General features: G+C 38.6%; 1 protein-coding gene across 1 annotated transcript in view; it reads right to left on the bottom strand.

Annotated features, from left to right (window-relative positions):
- CDH2 (cadherin 2) overlaps positions 1–17,833 on the bottom strand; it is a 214,340-nt gene that overhangs the window by 29,656 nt on the left and 166,851 nt on the right. Inside the window, exons 8-14 of the mRNA XM_030336771.1 lie at positions 14,229–14,366; positions 13,368–13,553; positions 10,676–10,929; positions 9,213–9,355; positions 5,790–6,023; positions 5,264–5,497; positions 2,624–2,763 (exon numbers count right to left, since the gene is read on the bottom strand). Coding sequence (XP_030192631.1) covers positions 2,624–2,763; positions 5,264–5,497; positions 5,790–6,023; positions 9,213–9,355; positions 10,676–10,929; positions 13,368–13,553; positions 14,229–14,366 — 1,329 coding nt within the window. The remainder of the gene's footprint in view (positions 1–2,623; positions 2,764–5,263; positions 5,498–5,789; positions 6,024–9,212; positions 9,356–10,675; positions 10,930–13,367; positions 13,554–14,228; positions 14,367–17,833) is intronic.

Below are 17,833 nucleotides of genomic sequence, written 5' to 3'. Positions count from 1 at the left end.
TCTCTATAATGAGGACTGCAAGTGGAAATCATAACACAGACACCACGATGGACACAGGCTTTTGATCTAGATGAGCATGACACCAAAGAACCAAGTGGCTACCAAGAGATACCATCGCAAGGCCAATACTAAATAAAGATACTAGACACAGAAGACAATATAGAGTAAGTTCCAGAAAAATCCTTGGATTACTGGGGAAGTGAGTAGGAAACAAAACATTCATGCCTAAAAGCTTAGCTAGGGGCAAAGAAAACTTCAGAGGTCAGTAAAAGAAGAGGCTGAAGATTTATGGTGATGATTTTAATAAACCTGGCAATAGATAACTTCGACTATTTGATCTCAAGAATCAATCTATGTGGATAAAGTCAATAAAGGAAATCAGTCCTTCCTAAAATAACTACAACAATAAAACCTCATGAAACAATTTCTCAAAGGGACTGGACGGGAGGAGGGAGAAAGAGAGGCAGATCAGGTGGCAGTGAGTGCCTTGATCCAAACTCTCAGATGTTGAGAACGATCTTGCCTCTTGCCTCTGGGCCTCCAATTCTACGCAAGATCCCATTAAGACTGCTGGCCTTCCAGTTAGTACCATTTATACTGAAGCTTCACGGAGTTGGGTTTAGATTTATGCCTAGAAAGTTATGCACAATGACATAAAAAATTAAAATACCGAGAGTAGACTTAGGAGGTAACGTGATCGATACACGTTTGCTGATCTTGAACATAGCTCAGGAAAGTGAAAGGATAGATTAATTAAGGATTAAGCCAAACATGAATTTTAATATCCGAAGACATTTATAAGCAAGAAACCCTGGGGCATATTTATAGAGCCACTTTAATTAGTCAGTATTCAAAGCAGCTTTACACATGAGTCAAGTTTTCAACATATTTTAATAAGCATCTCTTCTAAATGCAAGAGTTGAGGTTCTGTAAACCAAGCATGGAATCTGGAATCAGAAAACGTGGGTCTCAGTTCTGGCTTTGCCAGTTACAAACTCTGAGAGCAAATCACACAACTTGCTACAAGTGTAAAATAGAAAACTCTGACGGGTTGCCATAAAGACTGAACACAACAAGGATGTGAACTGCTTTGTAAAACAAAAAGTGATATATTATTTCCTCAAATGAGTAGAGAAGAGAAAATACGTTCAGGAAAATTTGCTTTTATTCAAGTTAACAGTCTTATCACAAATGTCTACATATATATTTAAGACAAAGTAGATTTGAATTTACTGATAATGATCCAAGACCCAAGAATTCTGGTTCTTATTTATTCATTTATTTATTTTTATTAAAAACATTTTTTTAACGTTTATTCATTTTTGAGAGACAGAACAGACCATGAGCGGGGGAGGGGCAGAGAGAGGGAGACACAGAATCCAAAGCAGGCTCCAGGCTCTGGGCTGTCAGCACAGAGCCTGACATGGAGCTCGAACTCATGGACCACAAGATGATGACCCAAGCTGAAGTCGGATGCTAACCGATTGAGCCACCCAGGTGTCCCTCTGGGCTCTTTTTTTGACCACAGCCCCAAAGTTTGCATTTGTACATGGAAATAACCTAATTAACAAAGTATCTTAAAAAAAATGCTTGTCATGGTGATGTCTTGTGGATTACATTAGTATCTTCCAGGTAATTGCAAGAGGAACTATATCAGAGCAGTTAGTTTAGGCTGTGACATCAGACAGACCTGGATTCAAATCCTGTATCTATCACTTCTTACTTGTTTTTGAGAGTCCCATCACCTTTAGCTCTGTTTTCTATCACAAAAGTAGAGACTTTCATAGAATAGTATCACAAGTTTCAAAGATTTAAGAGATAATAGCATATAATGTCCTTGGTAGAATGCCTGGTATGTGCAGGCATTCTAAGTGTTAGCTGGGATAATATCTAAAACCTGCACATAAAGATCTTTGTGTTTCCCCTTCTGGTCACTCTCAACTCTGAATGCATATACAGTGCCCCATGTACACAGTGGTACAGAAGCTCATGATATTTTATAGCCAGATGGGAACTTCAACATTTGTTGAGCAACTACTATGAGCCAGGCATCATGAAAGACACTACAGATACAAAGATGAACTAGAAATTATTGTCTCTAATTTCAAATACTTCTCAAGAATGTAAGACTCTTGAGGGCAAATATTTGCTGACTTTTCCCACTTCCATATCCCCAGTGACCAAAATAGTGTTCGGAATATTGAACTTGCTTGGTAAATATTTGTAGAATGAATTATCTAGTGCTTGTCTTGTGTATATAGTAGATGTAAATCCCATTGTAGAAGCCACTTTTACTTCTATTTTGGGTATCCAATGAAGGGGACATATAAAGAGACACATTTTTATTAGCATTATTTTAACTGAAGCTGGGTTTAAGTCCTAGCTCCTTGAAACAATGTTAGTGGTTTTCTTACAAAATAAACACAGTGACATCTGGCACTTTGAAAAAAAAAATTCAAGAAATGTGAAGGACACTTAGGGAAGAATTCCCACCAAGTATTTGATAATGTGATAAGTAAAGGAACCTTGATACCATTTTCTTACTGCACATATTAACATCTGTTCTACCACTGAGATTATAGGATCACAAAATTCCATTTTAAAGGTTTAAAATATAGCTCACCTGATCTTCTTCTCCTCCACCTTCTTCATCATATTTTAAAATATTATCTCTTACATCATCTTCTGGATCAATTAAAAGTTGCTTGGCCTGGCGCTCTTTATCCCGGCGTTTCATCCATACCACAAACATCAGAACGAGGACTAAATGGAAAAAGAGTAAAAAACAGCATAATGTCATAGCTTTTAAAACATGACCTTTCTCATCATAGCCTTTAATACCACTAACACACTTATATGGGTCAAAAGCTTGTAATGCAGCTTCCTCTCTCTTATCTCTTTCTGGCCTCCCGTGAAGAGAGAGAAGACAAAGCAGGGTTCAAGCACTGGGTATTGAGTGTGAAACCCTGGGTTCCAGAACCTGGTGTCCTTTGAACTCACTGGCTAAATGTCCATCCTCAATATTATCATTTACAGATGGGGATGAGAACCATTTCCATCTCTCCCTTCTGCTTGCTGGAGGATAGGATACTCCTAATATAAGGGCTTGTAAATTCTAAACCAACAAACAATAGTAAGTTAAATTGTTACTTGTTATGTAACTGCTATTTCACTGAGGTTGCTCGGCCATCATTATACCCTCGGAAATCAGAGGGAACAGTACTCCCCAAGGAAGGTAAGTGCTTGCCAGGATGACTTGGGGAGCAAATCGGAACTGGATCGCCAACTGGATCTTGAGGATTTTGGGCTCCCAAAGGCTGTGCTTTTCTACTACACCATTCTGCATTCCCGCTCCTATTAAACTGCACGTTTCAGGTTAAGAAGCCGACGGGATTCGTTGCTGCACTGAAATAACATCAGGCTTTCAGGCTTTACATTTTTGTGCCAGATCTGGCACCATGAATCTTCCAGAGGGTTGACGTTAAAATCAGCACCAATTCATTTTCCTTCAAAATGCTAGTCACCCCCTATGCCAAAGTCCGTCACGTCGAAGTCTTTCCTGATAAGGTTGGCATATATGCCACATTTTAGTTCAAATGGAAACATGTCCCTAAGTGCACATCGAAGAGCGCATTCTCTCTAAAATCTGAGGATATCAGTTTACATCCTGAAGCAAGAGATTTAATGACTCCTATTTGAGCACATTTTTATTATTGGCCATAAAAGTAAATATCCTCCTTTTAAAGCCAGATACATGATCTCATTTGCCATTGTTCCAGGGCTAAATCTAGCAAGTGGATTATTAGTACAGCAATGCAGGTTTCAAATTATAGTCAAAGTAGTCTCCACACAGGAAGTAAAAAATGCTCAGGCTTCTATGGTAATTGCTTAGAATAAAGGGACAGAATTCTAAATTACCAGAACACTTGTAAATGGAGAAAACATAAAAGAAATGGCCAACATTTTCAAGAAAGTGATTGGTGCGTAGCATGATCACACAATAAACTGAGTCCTACTGCTATTTAACAATAAAACACAGGGCCAGGCAATTTATCCTTTTAACCTGCATGCTTAGAAGGGGCTCCTAAAGGACTTTCCAGTGGTTAATTTCTTGCATTCCATTGAACCAAAGATTGCAAAGTATCTGAAAAAGGAGCAGTTCCTTAATCTAGACTTGCTCTAAAGACAGACAATTTATTGAGCTGTGTAATCATTTCTATTATCAAATGTGCTGTATGAAGTATAATCTCTCACTATTTTACGTAGCCCTTCAGAAACAAATACCTTGATCCCTGCATGACTGGAGTTAGCTGCTGACTGCGCTTTATACAAAGGAAAGCTAAGGAGAGCAATATACTTATTTTCCTAAATCATCAACTCCGTGTCATAAATTCATACTCAAATCATGAGTGCTCAAACTTAGCTAAGATGGCTTAACATTTTCCTATGAAAAGAGTTTGCTACAGCTCGCCAAGCCATCAGTGCCAGAAAACGGCAACGGGGCATGAGAAGGGTGCACTGGCTGGGTTTGCTGCAAACATGTAAGTGCTTGAAACAGTGTTCAGGGTTTTTCTCCCTCGGAAGTGGAACTGACTGCCCCATAGACAATTTGGCAAGAAAGTGCTCATAGCTCGGAAGTGGAACTGACTGCTCCATAGACAATTTGGCAAGAAAGTGCTCATAGGTTGAAGAGAGTGGTTTAGATTGTTTTGAAAGGTAAACAGCAAAAAGTTACTTTGCAAAACATCTAGGGTGGGAAAAGAATTTAAAACCCAAGAGACAGGGGCACCTGAGTGGCTCAATCAGTTAGGCAGCCGACTCTTTGATTTCCGCTCAGCTCATGATCTCAAGGTTCGGGGGTTCGAGCTCTGCATCGGGCTGTGAGCGCAGAGCCCGCTTGGGAGTCTCTCTCTCCGTCTTTTCGCTGCCCTTCTCCTGCTCTCTCCCTTTTTCTCTCTCTCAAAATAAATAAAAAACATTAAAAAAAAATCCTGGGGCGCCTGGGTGGCTCAGTCAGTTGAGCATTTGACTTCGGCTCAGGTCATGATCTCATGGTTCGTGGGTTCGAGCCCAGCATCGGGCTCTGTGCTGAACCCTTGTTCAGAGCCTGGAGCTTGCTTCAGATTCTGTGTCTCCTCCTGTCTCGGCCCCTCCCCAGCTCGTGCTCTGTCTCACTCCGTCTCTCAAAAATAAATGTAAAAAAAAAAAAAACAAATTAAAAAAAATAATAAAATAAAATCCAAGAGACAATACAACTACTTACTGAGCAGGATGATGATGCAAAGGAGGATGGCGATAATGGCTCCTGTGCCAAGCCCTGCACCCACAATTCTGTCCACATCGGTGCAGTCCCCATTGGAGTCACACTGGCAGACCTTCACGCGAAGGATGGATATATTTGACTTGGGAGGATTACCCGAATCTGTGATTATGATTGGAACTTCATATATCCCAGCTTCCAGAAATTTTATCTTCAAATTAAGTTGAGCAAAATCACCTACACGAAAAAAGGAAAAAAAAAGTTGGTAGTTAATACATAATACGATAAAAATACGCAGAATATTCGAGAACTGCATGTACCACGTAACAGCATATAGTGAGCAATACAACTATGCTGCATTATGAAGGTTTTTTTAAAGCTGTGGAAGCTTTTAATATCTTATTTAACTTTAAGTAGCTTTTAAAATATATTTAATGAGAAGATTATAAGGCACCTAAAATTAACTTTTCATATCAGGCTTCAAAACCTCTCAACTGCACATATAGTCAAATAATTAACCTGTTCTTACCATTAAGCCGAGTGATGGTCCAATTTCTCTTAATAGTCACTGGAGACAAAGGAAGATCAAAAGCAAATGGTCCAGCATTTGGATCGATGTCATAATCAAGTGCTGTGATGTTAATTGAATTGGGGTCTGGAGTTTCGCAAGTCTCTGCCTCTTGAGGTAACACTTGAGGGGCATTGTCATTAATATCAAGTAAATAGATCTGCAGGGTTCCCGTTCCGCTCATAGGGGGGATTCCTTAAAAGGAGAAAAATCAGAAACCAATACTGAGCAATTCTTTCCCACGAGTCTCCATTACGGTGGAATCCTCCAAGTTTCTAGCCTGCTTGCCCTTACTGTTGTATAACCTTGGAAAAATCTAGTAGCCACAGCCTCTGGCACACTGTTTTTCCAACAAGGCCACTTTTTGCTTCCTTCCTAGCATGACCCGGAGCTGCCACTGTTGGGGTGCAGGACTGAGCCCTGTGACAATGCATGGCACCCCTGCAGAGTGTGCTTCTACACCTGCCCTGCTGTCGCTGTCCGTTACTCTGGGCCTTTTGTCTACCACACTCCTCTAGGCGCTGTGGGGAACACAAGAGAAGCAGAACATGGGGCTCATGATCTTTTGGACCCTATTCTTGATGGAGGACTAAGACATACGCATGAAAGAGCATGAGATTTCCTTTAAAGCTTCAACACAGCCATGAAATATTTAATCTACAGGAAACACAGACCCATAGACCTCATCTTGGGAAGAAATGCCATGGAGAAGAGAAATGGTACTTATTGATCAACCAACTACCTGCCTGACCAAGTGTTAGGCTGTTCTATATACATTATTTCATTGTAATCCTATGAAGTACATTTGAATGGATTGGGAACCAAGACTGTGTCAACTGCTCATGGTCACACACTCCTGTAAGGGCTGCGGTTGCTACTAAAGATGGGTCTGCCTGACCCTAAACCCACCCTAAAGATTTCTCTACTACGTTTTGTGATAATTTAGCCTCTGTGAGATTATACGTATTTATGATGTTATATTATTATATATAGTGACATAATTATTGTTTTTAGTGTAATTACATAATAGACATTAAATATAGCAAAATAGAAATACAAAAAAATGTTAAGATTATAATTCAGACACCCAGAGGTTTAAGTGACCCAGCCAAGAACATGCAATTAGGAAGGTGCACACATACATGCTGGGGAAGAGGCAAGGAGAAATCTCTATGGACCTGTCTGAGGCTATAGATGGTGCTGAAAGCAGGGAGAACAGAGGTGGGGGGACACGGGGGCTGCGGACAATATTCTAATAATGACCATAGCACCAGGAGCTCTGGGATACTCCACGGTTTGAAGACCTTTCACACTCATTATCACGTGTAATATTATTTGACTCTCATAACAACTTTATAGAATAGGCAAGACGCAAAAACAACTTCTCAGTAATGAAACCAAGGCACAGAGAGTATAAAACCTTGCCCAGTCATTAAGGAGTGGACCTGGGGCTCCACATCCAGCCTTGATTTAGAGTCAAGTGCATTTGCAAAGCATCAGAACTACACAGAGATGCAACCAACTACTTCTCTAGCATCCCAAACACCCTTTCAATTAGAAAAAATCCACCTTGGTGAATGACAAATCTTGTTGTAACTCACAACTAACATTCATACATATAATTTTATAGCCCTTTAAATCTCAACATAATAGTGCAAGATATATCGCTTTAAGTTCCCTCATGGAGGGAAGCTACCCCTTACATGCAGTGAGACCATAAAACAGACACTAAGGCCGAGCTCTGATGTGCAGTGGCAAAAGCTGTCCCCACTACGTTTCAACTCCAAATATGTGAACAGTAGGTCTGATATTAGAAACGATAAGAAATATTGCTTTGAGCTTGTCACCATGTGGATTTATGATAGATACCAATCTCATTGAATCTTATTATGTAAGATCCAGAATGGTCCATCAAAGCTGTTCTTATCAGAAGTGTTGATGGGTAGCATTTTTCAAACTGTGCTTCTTGACCACCAAATTGAAGCCTTCTAGTTTTATGAGATGCTCGCATTCACAGTATAGCACACATATTTTAAATGATTTTAAAATATGGTTATGATTCAGTTTTAAAACTATTAACATGTAATGGAAATATTTACTTGAGTGTTTATGTCAGGCAGTTTTATTTTTTATTATTATTATCTTTTATGAATATAATTTATTGTCAGATTGGCTTACATACAACATCCAGTGCTCATCCCAACAAGGTCAGGCACTGTTTTAAAGACTTTACGGGTACAAGCCACTTTATATTCTTCCATACACTAGTAGTAGTTAGATGCTGCTACCATTATCCCTATTTAAGAGAAAAAGGAGGGATACCTGGGTGGCTCAATTGGTTAGGCACCTGACTTTTGATTTCGGTTTGGGTCATGATCTCGCAGTTCGTGGGATCAAGCCCTACATTGGGCTCTGTGCTAACAGCTGGGATTCTCTCTTTGCCTCTCTCGATGCCCCTCTCCTGCATAGAGTGCATGTGCTCTCTCTCAATAAATAAATAAATAAACTTAAAAAATAAAAAAAAAAGAGAAAAAGGAAATTGAATATATTTAAAATCTTATTGCTAATCCCAAAGTTAGAAAGTGGTAGACCTGGAGTCTGGATTCAGGTAGCCAGGCAGACTCTCAGAGCTTGCACTCTTAAACACATGTCATATTGAGAGCTAACAAAGCAAAACAAATCCATCACCAGGTTTATGTAAGTCATTTTTGTCTTATATAACTAAAAAAAATAAGGAAGAAGAAGAAGAAGATGAAGAAGAAGAAGAAGAAGAAGAAGAAGAAGAAGAAGAAGAAGGTAGCTATCTATTAATTTCAATCATTTAGAATCCAGCAGAAACCCAGAGAGGGGAAAAAAAAAGGTGCTAGACTATATGTTCCAAAATGAACACACAAAAACGTGTTGTACTCACTTATTTCAATTTGTGCATGAAATTAAGAGTTTCCTATGCCAAGGCAGACGAGAGGCAGAGAATTACAAAGAGACAAAAAGGCTAGAGACAGGCCAACTGATGTGGGCAAATAGACTGACCATAAGAAGTGTAAAAAGATCACCTCAAAAAAAAAACAATGCCATGGAGGCATTGAGGCTACCCTCAACTTGTAGCAACGAGGCATCATTGTATAGCAGGGCAGAAGAAATACAAACGTTTGTCATCACAGTACTAGGCACTATGCAAGACATATCGATGTTGGGAACATTCATTACAGAAGACAGGGAATATGTGAGAAAACCCAGCGGAAACAGAAAATAGAAGTAGGGGCCTTAGCTTAAAAAAGGTCAGTTTTCTAGACATAGAAAAGCTCGTTTCCTGATGATGCATTCATGATGAGGCACTATTTAACAACATACAGGGTAATACAATGACCATGTTTAATTACGTACCATTGTCAGAAGCAAGGAAAGTGGCATTATATATATTATTTTTCACATTTGGTGATTCTCTGTCCAAAACAGCAATTGTTGTTATTTGCCCATTCACAGGATCTATTTTTAGCCAATTGGCAGGATCAGATAATTTTGTGTATCTACAAAAGGAAAGCTTTAGTAAGTAAATATTTTAATCTACGTAAGAAATAAAGCCTACTTTACAGGTTTAATTCCAAATGTCGACCAGCCCATTAACTTGTGTTTTTGTAGATATTGGTTGAAAATACAGCTTTAGCATGGAAAAGTATTTCTGTTGCAGTGGTTAAACTCTTGTCTCTTGTCTAGTTTAATGGATAACAATGATCCCAATAAAATAGTTCAACTATACCTTCTAATTAAACAGCAGCCCTAAAGTATAGGACTTAAGAGACATTATAAATAGAAGTTGAATTTTCTATCATGGAACACACCCAAAACACCAACTCATCATGGTGTTGATGAGGTCATAGTGGGGACACCCCTACATTCCTATCCCCATCATGACCTTCCCCACGGGGCCAAACTGTAGTCAGAACTACACTCTTCAGAAAAGTCCCACCATCTGAGTCTATATAAAGTAGATTTATATGTGTCAGTAGGTTTATCAACTTAAACTCCTTTTTTATTCTGGGTGGAGAGTAAGATGTTCAAGCTCAGATAACCAATATCCAGATTGGAAAAAATACCCTGCGTGTTGAAAGGTAAAAAGTTGTAGGAGTTCAATACACCTATTATTAATTAGCTATTTCTCTATCTCGATGTCAACGTATAGAGAAATGTGGAAGATATGCAATTATCTGTTAGCAGCAGTTCTGAAAGAAGTTAAATAAAATATGAGCTAATTTAAAAAATTATCATCACCAGCAATGGATAATAGTCATGTGGGCTGTGCTCTGCCAACGACCTACTCCCTCATCAGGAAGGATAAATTAGATTGTGCTGAGGTTGGAAACCTTTACAGATATGTTTTATAAGTCCTATAACTACCGTACAGGTAAGAGGCAAAAATAATTAGCTCTTATATCTTGTTTTTGGCATGGGTTTTCTTTTTTCTCTGACGTGTGCGGAAGGGATAAATGTTACAGCTTCTGAGAGTCCCCTGTTTACTTACAGTGAAAACTTTTTGCAGTATTTGGTATAATAGCACAGGCTAAATGATTATGAAGTATACAAAGATAAAAGGGGGTGGACAAAAAAAGAGGCAGAGAACATTTTTTTCTCCAAATAATTACATGAGTAGATCCATTCTTCTATTTCCTATCTAATATACTCATTGATCTATTTACTGAGAGGAAGCTTCATCAAGGAATTAAAAAAATTTTTTGTAATAAGTAGTTTGGGTTCCAGTTCAAATATTTTATTCAAATGGTAAGTAAACTTTGTGCACAGCATACAACATAAAGTAAATTTTTAAGAATGCCACAAATAGCATTTGATACCTAATATTTTGCTGCATATATCGATCAGGATCCTGAGCAGTAAATGTTGTTAACATGGTACCAGCATGAAGGCCTTCTTCTTGGCGAATGATCTTGGGATTTGGGGCAAAATAAGGGTTTTCATTCACATCAATAACTGTGACAGACACGGTTGCAGTTGACTGAGGTGGGTGCTGAATACCCTTGGCTAATGGCACTTGATTTTCAGCAGCAACAGTAAGGACAAACATCCTATTTGTTTCAAAGTCAATTGGCTGGGGAAAAAAAAAAGGAAACCGTATTTTTGCAGGAAATAAGAATATTTGCATTCTGCAGTTTATTCTTCTTTAAGACTCCATTTCTAAAACATTAATTTTTCATTCACAACACCATAGGTTCCTCTCAAATTTCTGGAAAACACGCATTAGCATGGTCAATGATTAAAATATTTATCACGATTGAGCCTGTTTATATAAGATATTTATAAATCTTGGGTACTTCAAAGATTTATGTTCACAAAATAATGCATATTACTACTGCACTGATTGCATTTATTCAACTACATCTAAAAACTTGATTATTCTTAACAGCAGCACTATGAATCAAAAATACTAAATAGTCTGAGGTCAAGTGAGAACCCAATGGTCTAGATTATATTCTCAAACATTAGTATCAAGGCCATGCCTCATCCAAGAAAGCTTCTATATCTGGGATGAAGTACGAAGAACCAAAACCAAAATCAGAAACTATTAAAATCCTATTTTTTCATAAAGCAAAAACTTAATTCTATTTAAACGTATCATTCATAATTTGAAACATTTTGAAGTACAGACATGTACACACACACTTATGAAAAATAATAGTGTTTGTACGTGGAAGGGCTTTTTTCTTGTTTTTGTTTTTTCCTTACTTAGCAAACTAAAACTCTGGCTGTCTCTCAAAAGAATTTTAGGTGTTCTACTGGTCTGTAAAAATCTCAGCTCTAAGAACAACACTCTAGATGAAGGTATGCACAAATAACCCATAATGTAAACATTAAGTTCCAAAGTTCCATTGAATCCTACTGTCAATAGAAGAGTTACCAGGAGTCAAGTGATCAGACTGGACTTTCATTTCACTCCTGACTTCCCTCGATCATCTTCTAGTGGAGGTGCAGATAAGTATTACCGTGTCATAAGAATTTGAAAAATGAGCTTAGAGAGCTCTCATGCCGTCATAGATGGTCTAAGAAGGATTAAGAGCTGAAGCTAATGAGAAAGCCACATTATTAGCACAAATGGCACCATTTCCTACCCTAGACCACTCCCTCAAACCTTCAAACGCATAGTTTGTTTTTCTAGCACCCTAAAATCACCAATTCAACTTCCCATTGTCAATTATTTTAAACAAGACAGTGGAAAAGCCAGAAAGTAAGACAGAATTCTTTCGAGTGGTTTCATTTGCTGCATGAGAAGTCCATGACCTAACATTTTCATTCAGAGTTCTGTCCTTCAATGCATATTAAAGTGTATTTATCTCTCAGAATGGTATGACTTAGGTACTGTTATCTTCCCTGCTTTCTGTATGAAGAACCTGAGGCTTAGCGAGTTTCAACAACTTGCCATGCTCACACCACTACCAAAAGCAGACCTGGGATTCCAACACATAGCCCAGCTCTGGGGTGTTCAGAGAAATTTCCAATGCCCCCCTCCTGGGGGGAAACTCCCCTTCTACTCACTCATAAATTCTAGGCAACTGACACCTTGGTGCACCTACACAAGGCCCACATCTGGGTTCACTTAACAGAGTTGGGATGAGAGACAAGGGAACAGATCTCTTCACTGGGGGCTTGAAGGAAGAGATGTTCACTTTAAAGGCCTTTTACATTACAGCTATGCATTACACTTGCAGTCAACAGCCCCTTCCTTCCAGCACTCAGGGTGTTTTGTTTGTGACAATTAAAGATCAGAAGAACTAATTTCTTTAAGTCTTGAATATAGCATTTAAAAACAGCAGTGCAAATTCACAACGTTTTTGCAATGTAGGCCCTCTTTCTGCCTACACAACCCATTTTAATTTTGTGATATTTTCTGGTTTGTTCTCTGAGCCAGTGCTCCAAGGGGAACTTGAGAATAATAGGCATGGGGCCTCTTTCCTAATAGCTATCGACTGGTGATCAATTAATACTTGAGGATGTGCTACATCACTAACATATCTAAGCGCACTCCGTTAACACTGTAGAGGGCAGTCCCGTCTTCAGAATGTTAAAACTGGCCCCAAATGATTTAAACGCAATCATATTCTAGAGACAATGTGAGAACAGTTATGTTGGTCTCAACCTAGCCTCAACAGAAACTACAAAATAAATGTGGGGTGTTTGAGCGGCTCAGTCAGTTAAGTGTCCAACTCTTGATTTCAGCTCAGGTCACGATCTCACGGTTCATGAGTTCGAGCCCCACGTCGGACTCTGTGCTGACAGCTCAGAGCCTGGAGCCTGATTTGGATTCTGTGTCTTCCCCTCTCTCTGTCCCTCCTCTGCTCATTCTCTGTCTCTCCTTCTCTCTCAAAGATAAATAAACATTAAAAATTAACAAAAAAAATAACAAATGTGATTCCCCAAAATATGTTAATTCCAGGTTTGAAGATGTTTGAAAGAAGAAAAAAAAAACAACCCTCAGAGTAAATAATAAACTATGGACCTGTCAGAGAGATCAGTGACCCAAGTGGCACTTACTTTGGCGACAGTGACTAAGCCGTCATTGCTGTTCGGGTCTGTCTGAATGGCAAATCGCCCTGTGGGATCCCCGCCGCTGATTCTGTACATGGCATTCCAGGCCGGCGTATGGGGCTGATCCTTATCGGTCACAGTTAGATTAGCTACTATGACATCTACCCTGTTTTCAGGGACCTCGCCATAGAACTACAAGAAAAACAAACCTCAGTTAGACGAGCGAGGCGGACCGGTGAAGGACAGCGTGTCTTGATGACCCTGCTGCCCTGATTTTACTGCCCCATTAAATCTTTATTACCCACAGTCAACGAGGAAATCAGTAATGCAGGTAATCACAGCATTTATGTTTGACTTTAAAAATACTATAACTTTTCTCAGCAGACAAAATTTCTTCCAAATCATGTTATAGTTTCATTAATATTAAAATTAGTGTCCATTTGTGAGTCCCTGGGTGATTCATGTAGGGTTGGAGAAAAGGATTTGTCTGAGGGAAATCATTTTACTCAAGAGATAGTATCTGTATGCTGCCAAAGTTGTATAAATCAGTCAGGTAACATCCATTCAGTTTCGTGTACCTCAAAGTATTTGTAAATATTTTGTTATTACAGCACGAAGTATTTTTAGGCCATTTCTTCCGGGTAGCATGTTTCAACAACTTCATCAGTGGATTTGGAGACTAGGAGGGAACAAATCACTCAGGTGCCTCATTTAAAAGCCCTGGTGACAGAAAACGTCTGAGCGAGTGGTCAATTTATAATTAGGTTGAGCAAGTCACACCTCTATTTAACGCATTTATAATTCACGACAAAACTTTTCAGTAATGGACCACAGACCTAAGTTCTGTGAATGACAGTCTGTACTTACTGTCATAGCAGTAAACTCTGGAGGATTGTCATTGACATCTGTCACCGTGATGACAGCCGTAGCTGTGTTTGAAAGGCCGTATGTGGGATTGCCTTCCATGTCTGTAGCTTGAATTATTAACGTATACTGTTGCACTTTCTAAAAAGACAAAAAGATAACACCTTAAATGAAACTAATTCCTCAAGAAGACATAGCAATTGTTTTGTAAATGGCTCTTTATTACACACACGGAAAGCACAGCATCATTCATTCTGATTAGCATTACTTGAAATTTCCCATAGCGTTGACTTTAACTTGAGAAGCACAGGTCTGGTTCTTGTCTAGAAAGATGTGACTGTATATTTTCACCTCTATTTGTGGAAAAGATAAAAGATGCATTGCAGATGTGTGAATTCACAGAGAAGCTGAAACTTCCACTTGGTCTCAACCTTCCCCTCTTCCGAACTTTGCAACATTGTGATCAAGCGTTCCAGTCATTTGGTTTGTTTACCTTCTCATATGTTAGTTTCTACCCAGTTTAGGATAATGAAAAATCTTGAAAGTGTGTAAGTACATATATACATACACATACATACATATATACACCCCCACACGCACACACGTATATACGTATATTTTATTTTACAGGTTATACATATGCTTTCTTTTAATATATTCTCATATATGTTCTCTCTATTTTAAAAGGTTTGATAGAATATTTTGTCCTACTCCCCATTAGCACATACTGTTCACAACTATATAGAAGAGATATATTCTTAAATGAAGTTAAAACCTAATTAAAGGGTTTATGTTTATGTCCTTAGTCATAACTACAAAACACAGTGGTACTTAATAGTTGCATACTCAACAGATTGCCATTTCCGCCTAATACTCATTGTGTCCACATACCTATGATGGTATGAACATACATCTGCACGTACATGATTATTACCAAATAAATATCACTGCTTTCAAGTTCCTAATTGAACCTCTAAATGGGGAGCCAAATTAAGCTGCACTGTATCTAAGAGAATATCTTGAGACTGAGAAGTCTATAGCACTAGCTGACAAATATACTTTATATTAGGACAACCTAACCAAAATGATTTACTAAAGTCATTTGAAATCTCTGTGGAAATTAACACAGATAAAAAATATAGGTCGTTTCATACATGTTAAAACACTCTGAACAACAAAACTCACTTCTTCATACAAAAATAAACTGTCACTGCAAAGTACAGTTTTCCCTGATTCTAAATATAGCTAACATTATGAATGGCCATTCTTAAAGGATTTCTGGAGCTTGGCTAGAACAGACACAAATTGTAGCTTGTGATTTAGTTGTTAGTGGGAAGCACAAGGAAGAAGTGAGTAGGAGAAAAAGCCAAAGCCCACATATTCGATTTTTAAGTCTCTGTCCACCCAAATGCCAAATTCTAGCAGTTAATTATTTATTTGTCTTCCTAAAAAAGAAAATACCATACTTACTAAAATAAAAAACAAAAAACAAAGGCATAGTGATATCTGAACCATTTAAATTTTTCTTAACCCATAACACCTCACCATAATGTTTATGTAGGCTAAAATATTTCTCAATGATTTCCTTTCCCAATCAAGTGTCATTTCAGCTTAATCCTCTCATGGTTAGTGAGAGAATTTTGTAGGGCACTCAGTTCAGCTTCCCAGCTGAAAATCATGAAAATAAAAATTTGTTATGACTTTGAAATGCCATTTCTGTTAACTGCTATTTGCAGAAGCAGATGAGCATTAAAAAAAAATTTTTTTTTGATTTTGGTTTTGGTTAAAGAAGATAAAAATCTCACACAGATACTGTATGGAAATACAACTCTTTGTAATGTCTACTCTTTAAATTATAATGTCTACTTTAAAATTATATAAGCATAATATATACAATTTTCCACTGAGCTGAAATATTGGGATCAGTAGCTAAAACATGAAATTTCCTACTGCTTCAAGTTCGTTTTAGAATCCTTAAGTTACAAAAGACCATTGTTGTTTCTAAAATACAATGTTTCTCCAAATAAAAAAATTCCAACTTGGTAAATAATAGAATCTCCACTTTCATATGCTCGGTTGGTAAAATGTTCTTACATTTAGTTAGGAAGACATGACAGCCTGTTTTAGACAACCAAACTATTTAGGGCTTCTTGACTAATTTAGTCCCTGGGCATCTGGTTCGGAATGACTGACATTTAGGTTTCAGAAGGATTTGACTTCCCATCCTTAATCCCACATCTGATTGAGGGGATTTTGCTTAAAAATGTTTCCTTACTTCCTGTTTCTAGATGGGTAAAATCTCAACTCACCTGCTCGCTATCTATCCATCCTTCTCTCCCTGTGACTCACCTATCTTACCAAAGCTTTATATCACTTTTTTATCCACTTACCCTACACCTTGAGCTGTTGGTATTTACTTTCAGGTGCCTACTGTGACACTACACCACTGCACCTGGCATTCCCCTCAGGCTAGAATTGTAGTTCTCAACTGAAGTAATTTTGTCTCCCCCCCACCCCCCCGCAAGGAGACATCTGGCCATTCCTGGGACATTTTTGGTTGCCACAATTGGGAAGTGCTACTGACATCTAATGGATAGAGGCCAGGGAGGCTGCTGAACACCCTATGATACACAGGATAGGCCCCGCAGAAAAGATTTATCTGATCCAAAATATCAAGGGTGCCAACATTGAGAAACTCTGGGCTTGAATACCTTTCCCTTCGCCCTGAACCTGGAAAACACGAAGTGGAAAAGCCACCTTAGATGACTTCTGAAAGTCCTGGAGGCAGAGCTGTTGGCTGGTCCGGGACACACCTCTAGCACTGTTTCCAGAATTATATGGCTGCTATTGGTCCGTATGTCTGTCCTCCTGGCTGTGGACACACATACACGCCCCTCCTCAGGGGCCCTGCTTTGGCAACGTTTGTGTCACTGGTATACAGTCTAATGCCTGACACAGAGCAAGCAAGCGATAAATGCTTTTGACTTGGTGGTCAGATGAGTGAATGAATGAGAAACCCTCGACCTTGTATCACATTATAAAAATCATTCCAGGTTTGGAGAAAAACATCTTGTTTACATGGTAGCTATTATTTTTTTTTCCATTGAATCATATACTGGGAGTATAAACTAGCTCAGTTTCCCAAACTACAGTGATTCATACACCATCTTTCCAAGGCTGCCATATCCTCATGTTTCTATATCATGAGTCACTTAACATTTATCTTGACATTCACTCCCTTTTAAAAAACGTAATTTATTATAAAAGTACTGTAAATGGAAAGCCAGCATCACCTGCCATAAATATAACTGTAAAAATAACCACAACAGGATCCTTGCACTCTGGCAGTCTCTACTCGAGGGAGGAACGTCTAAAGACTGTGGTCTCTAGTCTTCTCTAAAGGCTTCCCTACATTATCAACTGAAATCATTGTACCTGTGCACTTTTGAAACACTGAGCTGGAGAGATAGAAGTGAATGAGGAAGTGAGAGCATTCAGTCATTCAATCTGGCAGTCATTTCATGAAGGTCTACTGGATGCCTGGTGATGTATTTCCTTGGAAAAGATAATGAACAAACCCAGAGATGGCCTTGATATCGTTAGGTGAC

The sequence above is a fragment of the Lynx canadensis genome, chromosome D3, assembly GCF_007474595.2.
Source record: "Lynx canadensis isolate LIC74 chromosome D3, mLynCan4.pri.v2, whole genome shotgun sequence".
Lineage (NCBI taxonomy): Eukaryota > Metazoa > Chordata > Mammalia > Carnivora > Felidae > Lynx > Lynx canadensis.
Note: the sequence above shows the minus strand (reverse complement) of the source record. Positions and strands in the feature narration are given on the sequence as shown.